This window comes from Leopardus geoffroyi, chromosome C2, assembly GCF_018350155.1.
Source record: "Leopardus geoffroyi isolate Oge1 chromosome C2, O.geoffroyi_Oge1_pat1.0, whole genome shotgun sequence".
Classification (NCBI taxonomy): Eukaryota; Metazoa; Chordata; class Mammalia; order Carnivora; family Felidae; genus Leopardus; species Leopardus geoffroyi.
The window spans coordinates 55,591,306-55,604,370 of NC_059333.1; the positions used below are offsets into that span (position 1 = coordinate 55,591,306).

Consider the following 13,065-nt stretch of genomic DNA (forward strand, 5'->3'; position numbering starts at 1 on the left):
ACTATGAATTGAATGTTTTTAAAATTATGAAAAAACTTTTGTTAATTCTGTGCCATTTGGATTTCATATACGCACCACAAATCAGAATCTGCTACCTTTGTTCCAAACCCCAGATCAATCTTGCCATATGTAAATTGTTGTTCTATCAGAGTGGTACATTTGACAGTAGTCAGAATTTTTGCAACATGCATTTTTAGAGTATCATCTCCACACAGAGGTAAGTTTTGTTAAGGAATACAAACAAAAAATTTTCAAAAAACCGCTTATATTTGTATAGCACTTTATAGTATTTAGAGTGATTTCATACAAAGTATCTTGTCACTCCACTTCCATACAATTATTATTAGCTCAATGGCAGATTAGGAAACTAGACCTCAGAGAATTTAAGTGACTGGTAAGTGGCAAGAGATGGGACTGAGACCAAAAGTCTGTTACTCTGCCAGATGTTAGTATTAGCAGGTTATCACAATGGTTCAATATTTGCTGAACTAAGGGAAGTTATTTTTTCCTATTTTGTATACTACAAGTTAATTTGAATATCTATATTAAAAAGGGGCAGCTTTGGCTCAGAATAGTACCAGTTTTGAGGTTTGCATATAACAGCTATCTCTAGGATCAAGCAACATAATCATGTGTCTCTACAGCAGTGGTTTTCAACTTTGGCTGCATGTTAGAATCACCTGGGCAGTTTGAACAATCAATCACAACACCTCCCCCTCCCCCCCACTCCCCAGGGTTTCACATTACTCCAATTAAATTAGAATTGCTGGAAGGAAGTAAGGTTCAGGTGTATTTTTAAAACATTCTCCAGGTAATTCTAACACATAGCCAGGGCTGGGAATTACTGCGGTAAAGAAAAATTAAGAAGCAGCAGCTCAGAGAAGAGAGTAAACAGATATGGAATTTGCTCTAGGGCAGGACAAAGTTGAGCAAATTCTTGTTGCTCTGAGATATAAAAAAGAAAACCTGACCAGGTATAATATAAGAGATATGATTTAGATATAATGGCTCCTTATTGATAATAGAAAGCATTAATGAAATATTTTAAAAATGGAACTTGGGCTTCATATGGACGTAGAATCAGCTGATCTAAAAGAAAACAGCTAGCACAAGGAAAGACCTAAGAAAAATGCATGCAATATGGAAGTTAGGCAGTGACATTAACTGAACTCAAGCTTTTCTTTTTTAGAAATAAATGAATTTGTCTTGACATTTGTCTTTTTTATAACCAAGTGTGATGTCATCTTTATTAAAACATTCCTAGAGACTTTAATTTTCAGTAAAAATTATAATATAAACTAAACTATAATGACTCTACTGATGTTTGTTTATTCTCTGATTTGCTGCTACCAACGGTGGCACCACAAATCGCCCAGGGACAGCAATTAGCACTAGAGTAACAGAGCGGTTCTGTTACTTTAGAATATATCTCCTAATCTCAAATTATGATAAAAATGTCCAAATTAAGTTTAAAAAGTATTCTAAAAATATTATTTAGTTCAAAAGTTTTACAAAGAAAAATAAGGAAAAAATAAAGTCTGGATAACTTTTTTCACACTCCTTATTGAGGATTAGTTCTATAGTTTAAACTTCAGTAATTCTGAATAGATGTAAGCGTGAGAAGTGACAAAATTACAAATAAAGACAAAAATGCAGTAAATGTGATGCTAGAAAAAAATGAGCGGTTAGTTTCCATGTTTTAACGGCAAAGGATATTTAACAAAACTTCAGTGGCCTTGACCATCCTTTCACATTTTTTTCTTAGTAAAGCTTCATTTAGATTTTGTTCTGTGAATTGAAGTTGATCAAGGATTGTAGGCAGTAGAAGGGTCACAAATCGGTCAGCTGAGGAGCAGTTAGCAGTATCTACAACATCCTGGAGAATTAACCACCACCAATGATTAAAAATCAAAATAAAGATGGAATAAAGAACACAGAGCTAGTCATCACTGAGCTGCAACACTCTCATCACATTTCTTATAATTACTTCAATAGTTGATTGACCTGTGTCTCCTATTTAAAATCTACCCAGTTTTGATGGCTATGATGACTTTCTTCTTAAATGGAACAGTAAGGTTTGGGGTTATTCAACTGTAAACAAGACTTAAAAAAAAATTTTTTTTTTAAATGTTTATTCTTGGGGCGCCTGGGTGGCGCAGTCGGTTAAGCGTCCGACTTCAGCCAGGTCACGATCTCGCGGTCCGTGAGTTCGAGCCCCGCGTCGGGCTCTGGGCTGATGGCTCAGAGCCTGGAGCCTGTTTCCGATTCTGTGTCTCCCTCTCTCTCTGCCCCTCCCCCGTTCATGCTCTGTCTCTCTCTGTCCCAAAAATAAATAAAAACGTTGAAAAAAAAAATTAAAAAAAAAAAAAAATAAATGTTTATTCTTGAGAGAAAGAATGAGTGGGGGAGGGACTGGGAGAGAGAGAATCCCAAGCAGGCTCCAGGCTTTGAGCTGTCAGCATACAGCCTGATGAGGGGCTTGAACTCATGAACCACAAGATCATGACCTGAGCTAAAGTCGGATGCTTAACCAACTGAGCCACCCAGGTGCCCTTCAACTGCAAAGAAGACTTTTAACTAGAATCCTGAATTTGCCAAGTGAAATTACATAATTAAATAACAATCACTGGTCTTAATACTTTACAACCATAAATAATTCCCATCAAGGATCCTGAAAGGCTTTTTAAAACGCTAAAACTGATTAACGGTCAAGACCAACATAAAACAGAAAGAATAATTTGTGCATAATCTTTGACAAATATATTTAATCACTCATATACATTTTTGTTTGTGCCTAGGATCCAGTCATGAAGGGAAACACTCCAGGAAGATACTGTGTTAGGCAGAATGGTATAAAAACAGGGAAAACAGTAGAGAATGCTAAATGACCTAGATAGTAGAAACTACCAGAATGTAATAGCCTCTACAGAAAGAATTTTTGTCTGTATCCTAAGTGCCTCGCATTGTCTGGCATGTTCCACTCCATCTGAGTGACTGAATCCAATGTTCTTATATTAATCCACTCAAAGGATAATAAAGATGGTCAACAGTATCCACTGAGACGGAGAAGCTGAATGTTACTACTGCAAAAAACATAGTCATACAACAATAAACCATACAAATCTCAGCTAATACCTTTACTTATTACACTGAAAGGAATACATATAAGTTATTCAGTGTGAGAAAAGAAAACAGTAATGTCCCTGACTTTGCCCAAAAAAAGGAAATTTAGTAGGTCAATGGTAGGGAGCTTGTTACTTGAAAAGTTTTCATAAAGTATATAAACACTTTGAAATTTACTGTGAATATTTTCGAAAGTAAACTGTTCACTGAGAATCATAAAAATGAAGAGGCATTTTGGTTATCATTATATTACCTCAAATATTTCCTTGAACAACTCCAAAGCTAAAATAGAACAGTTTTCTGATCCGTCCAGAGGTTGGCTTGACCAACGAAGTAGAGCCACAGTAGGTTCTAAACATTTAGAACGGCTTCCCAGAATGGTGTTGCCAGATGGAGACTGCTCAAATATCATCTGAGTGAGCACATGGCGCAGCTGAGTCACTGAACAGAAGGCAAGAAGTAATTCTAAAACCTGTGCAATATAAAGTCTTCGTTAAATGTCAATTTCATTGGCCTGTAATGCACAAAGCAACCAAATGATGAAGCTGAAAATGACATATTTTTTTTTTTTTAATTTTTTTTTTTTTCAACGTTTATTTATTTTTGGGACAGAGAGAGACAGAGCATGAACGGGGGAGGGGCAGAGAGAGAGGGAGACACAGAATCGGAAACAGGCTCCAGGCTCTGAGCCATCAGCCCAGAGCCTGACGCGGGGCTCGAACTCCCGGACCGTGAGATCGTGACCTGGCTGAAGTCGGACGCTTAACCGACTGCGCCACCCAGGCGCCCGAAAATGACATATTTTTAAAGAAAATATTCTAAAACAAAAATTAAAAACAGCTTCCAATTTTTTTTACTATTCTTTTTCTTTCTTTTTTATTCTTTGGTGCAAAAAGGTGATTTTATTAAAGCAGGGGGACATGTTTGTAAGCAGGGGAGGGACAGAGGGAGAGGGGAGAGAAAGAATCCTAAGCAGGCTCCATACTGGGAGTGAGATCATTACCTGAACCGAAATCTAGAGCCAGACACTTAATTGACTGAGCCACCCAAGCTCCCTGAAATGACCATACTTTTAAGACAGCACTGTATTAATCAGGAGACCATATGCTATGGTTTGGTTTGACACTGTACTGTGTTCCAGTCCATCCTTACGACAGTATTGCACTGTTTTAACTATTACAGCTTTAAGTTAAGTCTTAATATCTGGTAGTGTTAGAAATCCTCCAACTGTGTTCACTTTTTCCAGGATGGCCCTGGTTATTTTTGGACTTTTGTATATCCATGTGAATTTTACAATTAGCTTCCCAATTTCCATATACACCAAAGACAAAAGAAATATAAAAACAAAAAAACCCACTAAAGCCTGCTATGATTTTGCAAGTGTTCTAATCTATGAACTTAGTATATCTGTATTATTTAGGTCTTTTATAGCTCTCAATGTTTTGAATTTTTTAAAAATATTTATTTATTTTTGAGAGAGACAGACAGAGCACAAGTGGGGGAGGGGCAGAGAGAGAGGGAGACAGAATCTGAAGCAGGCTCCAGGCTCTGAGCTGCCAGCACAGAGCCCAACACAGGGCTTGAACTCACAAACCATGAGTTCATGACCTGAGTCGAAGTCAGACGCTTAACCTAGTAAGCCACCCACGCGCCCCTATCTCTCAATGTTTTATAATTTCAGAGTAGAGACCTTGTGTGCGTTGTGTTGAATTTATCCCCTAAGCATCTGATGTTTTAAAAAATCAGAAAATAGGAGTGCATGGGTGGCTCAGTTAAGTGTTCCACTCCTGATTTCAGCTCAGGTGATGATCTGTTTGTGAGATTGAGCCCCATGTCAGGATCTGTGCTGATAGCATGGAGCCTGCTTGGGATTCTTCCACTCTCCTTCTCTGCCCCCCCCCCCCGGCTCACACACAGGTGTGTGCGCTCTTTCTCCCAAAATAAACAAATAAACATTAAAAAAAAAAAAACCCAGGAAACGTGTCATTTTTAAAGCTGCATTTTCTATGTAATGTTTTGTACATGTCTTTTGATGAGCTTATGGATATGTCTCTCTTAGCTATGTAGCTTAGGAGTGGAAACGTGGTGTCACAGGGTGTATGCATATTCACTAGGCACCGTGAAACAATTTTCCAAGGGGAATGTACCAGTGAATGAAGATTTGAGGGTTCTAGGGTATTGGTAATGCTCTATTTTCTGATCTAGGTAATAGTTACATGACTGTGTTCAGTTTGTAAAACTTCAGAGCTGCACGTTTAAGATTTTTCTGCACATTACAGTTTTCAAAAATTTAAAACAAAAAAGTTATGTTTTTACACACCTTTGAAGAAGAATCAGGATCCTTTCCATTAAGAAGACCTAATACTTGATTGAGACATGAAGAAAAGTGCTCATACCTAGTTTAAAATAAAAATATACATCAAATGATAAATATGAAATTCATACATCAAAAAGGATTTATATACAAGACAAATATAAAATTTAAGTGATTTCTTTCATCTATTTATTTTGAGCTTCTAATATAGAACAATCTTTGCAAAATTTATACTTGAATGATACATCCTGTATTTGGGAGAATGACTCTGTTTGAGAGCAATGGTTATATGACTGCTGCAAAGAGTTCAATTAGTCCTTCACAATGGTTATATGACTGTGTTCACTTTGTAAAACTTCAGAGCTGTGCAGTTAAGATTTTTCTGCACGTTACAGTTTTCAAAAGTTTAAATATTCAAAAGAATAAAGGCAGACAGAACATATTATGTAATGTAAAATGCAACATTATAATGGAGAAATGTATAGGATGCTGGGAGGATGAGTATCAAACCCATACTTGCTGTGGTAGGCCAGATCAGCTGAGGTTTCCCAGACTTGAGTCTCAAAAAACAAACAAGAATTAGACATCAGAAGGGGAAAGTATTCCAACCCTCCAGCAGAAGTACTTCAGAGGGAATAGCACATGGTTACACAAAAGGCATTTCTAGCAAGTTGGAGATTCTATTTATCGTCTGAAATGCTTAGACAAAAGTACCTACAAAAATGTAAAGACACAGGGATAAGAGGTTACCAGAGACCAGATTTTTGATGGCTATGCTGGGAACCTGGATATTTACCTTGAATGCAATGGGAGATCATACACTTTAGCATTTTATTTTTTTTAATGTTTATTCATTTTTGAGAGAGCGAGTGAGCGAGCGTAGGGGACGGGCAGAGAGAAAGGGAGACACAGAATCTGAAGCAGGCTCGACGCGGGGCTCAAACTCACGAACCGTGAGATCATGACCTGAGCCAAAGTCAGATGCTTAACCAACTGAGCCACCCAGGCGCCCCAAGAACACACACTTTTTAAAATTTTTTTTTTTTTTAACGTTATTTATTTTTGAGACAGAGAGAGACAGAGCATGAACAGGGGAGGAGCAGAGAGAGAGGGAGACACAGAATCCGAAACAGGCTCCAGGCTCTGAGCTGTCAGCACAGAGCCCGACGCGGGACTCGAACTCACGGACCGCGAGATCATGACCTGAGCCGAAGTCAGACGCCCAACCGACCAAGCCACCCAGGCGCCCCAAGAACACACACTTTTAAGGGGACATACGGTTGAAGGAAAGCTGAATATAAGTAAAGGGAGGCAATAGAATGGGACACACTGAAGAGACAAGACACTTGAAGAGGACAGAATGAGAGTTAATGCACAGAATAACAAGATGTGTGTTTATGAGCGAAACAGAATGACACCAAATAAGAATTGGTATAAACACAAGTAAATTGGTTCAGGAGCAAAAATTCGAAACAATTCCAATCAGGTAGGATTCAGATTGTTGTTGCTGTTGTTCTGTGAAACAAAGATAAGGTCATCTTCTGAGTGAAAAGTGTCAAGAGGAAAGTAGTAAATATTTGAAAGACCACTGTAGATGGGGTGCTTGGGTGGCTCAGGTGGTTACACATCTGACTTCTGCTCAGGTCTTGATCTTGCAGTTTGTGGGTTCAAGTCCCATGTCAGGCTCTGTGCTCACAGCTCAGAGCCTGGAGCCTGCTCCAGATTCTGTGTCTCCCTCTCTCTCGGCGCCTCCCCTGCTCATATTCTGTCTGTCTGTCTCTCTCTCTCAAAAATAAACATTAAGAAAGAAAGAAAGAAAGAAAGAAAGAAAGAAAGAAAGAAAGAAAGAAAGAAAGGTCCACTGTAGGAAATGTAAAACAAAGCTGGGAATAGATATGAGAGGTGCTGTCCAGATAGAGACAGTGAGTATATGGGATACAAACTCATAAAGTGTGATTTTCCCACGTTTTGATTGGGAACCCGGCCATTAGACTTTGGGACAGATTCAGGAATAGTTTGCTAAATGGTACAGCAAATGAACAGGACAACACAATTAAATACAAGTTCCTTTCCAGAGGTGATTCTGGAGTTCTAGGCTAGACAGAAAATAGATAGTGAAACTGAGAGATTTATGGAAGAAGAGATTAAGCAACCACTTACTAATGCTAAATCAGATTATCTTTTGGTCCTCCTGCAGAGGTATATCCTGTTTACTTAGAAGTTGTTAAATAAGCACTATTTGATGGCCAGAATGGGTATACTGGGAGGACTCTTAGAACAGATAAAGAGAGAACAGGTAAAGGTAAAGGAAGGGCACTCTGGAAGGTTTTCTTACCCACCTATGCTTAAGAAAAAAAAAATGAAATGCTAACATGAATGCTTCTTGGTTCTGAAAAACATCAGTTAACCACGTGGATAGTAATCAACCTTGCCCTAGTGGTTAGCTTTTTAAATTTTTTTTAATTTAAATGTTTTTATTTATTTTTGAGAGAGAAAGAGAGTGAGAACAGAGAGGCAGAGAGAGAGGGAGACACAGAAGCCTAAGTAGGCTCCAGGCTCTGAGCTGTCAGTACAGAGCCAGATGCGGGGCTTGAACTCAAGAACCATGAGATCATGACCTGAGCTGAAGTCAGATGCATAACTGACTGAGCCACCCAGGCGATCCAGCTTTTGTTTTTTCAACTTCTAGATTCTATGTTCCTTAAAATTAGGGACTATGTCTTTATACAACTTTTGGATTCTACATTCCTGAAAGATTAGAGACTAGGTCTTCAAATCCCTGCCTCTGCTAATAATCCCTCCTCCCCCAATACTTAACCACAGGAGGGGCTCAATAATTGTTTTCTCATTTGTGAACGACTAAATGAACCTGAAGCAATCCCTACAACTTCCTAATTCATGATTACAAAGTAGCTAAGGCATTGGGAAAATTTAACTTCAGAAATTAAAAGGCCAGTGTGCCTGGGTGGCTCAGTTGGTTAAGCAATGGACTCTGGATTTGGCTCAGGTTAGGATCTCACAGTTGTGTGATCCAGCCCTGCTTTGGGCTCTGTGCTGACAGTGTGGAGCTGGCCTGGGATTCTCTCTCTCCCTCTCTCCTCTCTCTCTCTCTCTCTCTCTGGCCCTACCCAGCTGTGTACATGCAAGTGCTCTCACTCTCTCTCTCCCTCTCTCAAAAATAAAGAAATAAATATTTAAAAAATATTAATGACAGAATCAACATGTAACAAAAAGATGGGTCTGATTAGCAGTTATTTGAGATGTTTATTTAAGAAAAAAGATATAAAAAGGCCATGAGCTCTTTGGAAAACAGTTGCTAACTGATCTCAAAAGATAAATGATTACATGAAATGTCACTGAGATAGAATGGGCATAAAAAATGTGTTCTCATTTTACCTTAAGACACAACAGAGGCAAACAATAATGTTATCCATTTTTATGCAGAAAAGAAAAAAAGGACAAACACACTGACATGAATGTTCTTATGGTAACAGTATTCTTTCAAAGAATTCTAATGTCAAGATTTAAAACTGGTGTTGGAAAAGATTAATCAAGATGTGTACATTTAAGAGAATGAGACAACTTTATTCATCTAAAAAACACACACACCTGCCCTGTTCTTACACTTTTACATTTCAGGCCCGAAAAGCAAAATGACTGGGAATAAAGCACATCAAAATATTTCAATTTTATTCCTTGTTCATCAGTAGAATCCAAGTTCACTAAATCTGAAAAGGCAGTTTTATTAATAACAAACATATGTTGGTTGAAAAGAAAAAAAAGAAATACCAATAAGTCTTAAAATTTGTCAGAGAGCCATACCTGGTGAGATAATCAGCAATTTTGGGATTCTTAAGGAGATCCATCAATAGATCAACTGAATATTTCCTAGTAAGTGTGCCATCACCGTTTATGAGAATATTAAATATTAGCTGAAAAGTCTGATGAATGTTTCGAGCATGGAACAGCTTAAAAACAAATCAGGAAAACTACATTATACAAAAAATTTAGGTCGACACCATTCTAAAGTTTAACAAAGAGTCTCAATGACTTAAAATATCAGAGAATACAAATTCCAGAACTATTTCACAAATAATAAAAAAATCATATTTACCTTTTCCCCAACCTCTTCATTTAATGTCAAACTGGACAATATTGAAAGTGCAAACACAACCACAGTTAAACTACTATGGGCCAGGAAGCTTATAAGAGTTCGATAAAAAGATTTCACATTATTCTGAGAAAGAAAAAAGTTCAAAAAGATATTAAAACAAAAATTAGTATTATATTTTGGTTTAGGATGTCTATCTTGAACAAAGTAGGTAATCTTTTATTAAACATTATCAAACTTGATAGATCATTCAAAAAGTGAGATGGCACATTTTCCATATTGCTTATAGTAATAAAAACAGGTACAATCTCAGTGGAAAGTTGAGTCCCATGTTAAGATATGGAACTATGAAGAAATGTTTATCTTTCCCAAACACTTCCATGGCTCAAGATAACCTCTGTCTCCAAAGCACCTCCAGTACATGAACAAATGAGATACTGTTTAATTTAACAACAGGAAATAGGTGATACTGAGTACTGCACAGCAGGGAAACTGTTCACAAACTAAGAATCAAAGAACTTTCTTGATTTAACATATTTCTAACAGTGGTTCAGTTAACCTCATTTGTTCACCTTCAGTGATCACAAGGGCTGGTGATTACTGCTAGTCATTTATTCATGGATCTTTCTAGCGGAGTTGCCACTAATTTTGTGGAAATAGAAGACTGAGGTAAACGGAATTGCCAGTGATGTGCATCCTTCCTATTAGCACAAAATAATTTAGAACTTCTCTTATTACTTAATACAAGAAATAGTGGGATGCTATAGAGAAGGAAAACTTTTAGTACTTGTTTATTAATACTTATCATCTTAAATACAACATGTGCAAAGGGTGGAATACTTCAAGTTAATTATGTGTCAATGTGATTGTTCCTTAATTCTGATGAGTCAGCTGGATGAGACATGAGAATTCTTGTTAATCTATTTTTAATGAAAAAGATGGATACAATTTTAAGTTTAGAACCCACCACAAATAAGAAAGATTTTATGCAAAACTTCTTACCAAAGTCTTTATGTATGTTTGAACAGAAAGATTGTGTCGACAAAGATTTGCCAATAATCCTAGACAAGGCATTGTTAACTCATCTTCAGGAGACTGACTGTTGTTTTAAGGAAAATAATAAAAGCATTAAGTTCATTTTAAAGTACTCTTTTATAGTAATTCACATTTAAACTTCTTTTTATATGCAAAAACAACGTGAACACAGTCAAGCTTTGAGTAGTATTTGGACCATTTATTTCATGTTTTGAAACTAAATGATCTTATTCAATTGTAGCACAGAAATATGGAAATAACAGAATGACCATGTGCTATCTCATCAGTATATTCTCCTATCAAGATTAAATATAAACATACAATTTTCAGGGTTGATAGTTTTCTGTCCAAATCAATTCATTTTATAAATTTCTGTTATGAAGACTAAAGCTGCTTTATGCACTTGATCCTTGAAACTATCTAAAAGGAGTAAACAAGAATCAGAGTCTCACTCAATTTAAAAAGCTGGAAAAAATTATCTAAGAAAAACTGAACTATTCCACAGTTTTAGTTTGAAAATAAATCAACAAATTATTTGGTTACATGTTTGGTTGCATACTCACATATGATCTATCAGGAATGTAATTAACTCATCTATATTGGCACCAGAATGGAGAATTTTGATGTTATATGTTAATCTTTGTAGAAGTTGAATGCACTGAGAATAAAAAAAAAAAAATAGTAATAAATACAAACATAAAAACATTTCATATGGACTCCTAATCATATTCTGAGTGTGTCACCATTTTAGGAAGCAGAGTTTAGAGCAAGAACTTTTCGATTTCTTAAATGGTTCATTTTTATTTTTAAACATAAAGTAGTGAGACTACTAAGAATTTTAGGGTTCATTTCCTGATTCCACACATTTCCACACAATCTATTTTAAACAGAGCATCTTGTCATCAACCTGGTTCACTTAACCATCTTAAACAAATATGCAAGCTGAAACATATATATTCCATCAATTCTAAGATATATTTTTTCATATTTTTGCCACTTTTAAAACTGCATGTCAGTGTAATTGGTAATGTTTTCCTTTCTTGCAACTGATGGCACTTTAGGTTCAATAAAATATTATCTGTATGAGAACTTCGAGTCTATGCTAAATAAAACTAAATCTATAGCTTCAATTTTTTTGTAGAATGTTTCCTCAACAGACTGAGACTAGATGCCAACTCATTTTGCAATTTTAATACGAATAGCTTACATCTCAAAATGCTGACATCTGTGTTTATAAGTCTGTCAAAGCAGTTATAATGTAGATTTGTTTCTCTTCAAAATAATGCTGGATGTGGATAAGCTTCCCTCCTCTAGAAACTTTTAAATTAGTAGTACATGTGTAATCAACCAGCTCTTAAATTTATTAATGGGGAGAACTGGGCCTATTCATGCAGTATTATGCCAGCACATATGCTATAAGCTAGCAATTTACAATAGATACTGTGAATTTTGATCTGCAAATAAGGAAGGAAAAAGAAGTAATAAGTGAAAAGTACTGTGTGGGTGTATGTACCTGCAAAAACACTGAATCACCATGGCAAGTGCTGCCCCGACAAACCATTCCTGCCAGCACGCTATTCAGGTTGTATGTGTTCTGAAGACAGTCTCTGGTTTCATTGTCTACAGCTGTAAGTTAAGATAAAATGGCACCAAATATTTAAAAAAAATTTTTTTTTATGTTTTTTAATTTTTTTTTTGAGAGAGAGCGAGCGAGCGAGCAGGGGAGGGGCTCCCTCTCTCAAGAGGGAGACACAGAATCTGAAGCAGACTCCAGGCTCTGAGCTAGCTGTCAGCACAGAACCTGATGCGGGGCTCAAACTCACAAACCATGAGATCATGACCTGAACCAAAGTCAGACGCTTAACCAACTGAGCCACCCAGGTGCCCCAAAATGGCACCAAATGTTTTTATTCATGGTTTTCATGAATAAAAGAGAAATAATCTTTAAGTTTATTTTGTATTAAAGTTACTTATCAAGTATGATATGGCTATTTTACTTATAATTACTTTCCATTTCAAAAGTTTAATCAAAGAAATAGTATGAGCTGTAAAAGGGAAGGGAGTATAAGCTTTTCCTTTTCTGTCAATAAACAAATGATTTTTCTATGTAGACTAATTTAAGGGAAAAACTTGCTTTACATACTTGCAGAAATTTTGCAGTTAAAAGATTATCATCTCAATTTTTCTGTAACTTAAAGCTGCTCTAAGGAATAAAAGTCTATTAACTAAAAAGTAAAACTTAAAAAATAAAAAGACTGTAACTTTAAAAATTTCTAATATATTTAAATGTTGAAAATGACTGCCATTCTCACACAAAAGGTTGGTGGATATTAGAATTAGCATAGCTTTTTTGGAAAGTAATTTAGTAACGATCAACAAATTGAAAAATGACCTGAAAATTCTGAGAATTAACTCAACAGAAATATACTAATATTTGACCAAAAAATCCATAAAATGTTCATTGCACTATTGATTCTGATAG

General features: G+C 36.2%; 1 protein-coding gene across 3 annotated transcripts in view; it reads right to left on the reverse strand.

The window, feature by feature from the left end:
* The window catches only part of CIP2A (cellular inhibitor of PP2A), a 36,672-nt gene that overhangs the window by 17,790 nt on the left and 5,817 nt on the right, over window positions 1-13,065 (reverse strand). For 2 of the 3 annotated variants that reach the window (XM_045501935.1, XM_045501934.1), the window contains exons 3-11: window positions 12,097-12,209; window positions 11,147-11,241; window positions 10,551-10,647; window positions 9,552-9,674; window positions 9,260-9,405; window positions 5,444-5,519; window positions 3,377-3,595; window positions 1,717-1,876; window positions 76-217 (exon numbers count right to left, since the gene is read on the reverse strand). In XM_045501935.1, the coding sequence (XP_045357891.1) occupies window positions 76-217; window positions 1,717-1,876; window positions 3,377-3,595; window positions 5,444-5,519; window positions 9,260-9,405; window positions 9,552-9,674; window positions 10,551-10,647; window positions 11,147-11,241; window positions 12,097-12,209 (1,171 nt within the window). The remainder of the gene's footprint in view (window positions 1-75; window positions 218-1,716; window positions 1,877-3,376; window positions 3,596-5,443; window positions 5,520-9,259; window positions 9,406-9,551; window positions 9,675-10,550; window positions 10,648-11,146; window positions 11,242-12,096; window positions 12,210-13,065) is intronic. The other variant, XM_045501936.1, reaches the window with a different exon arrangement.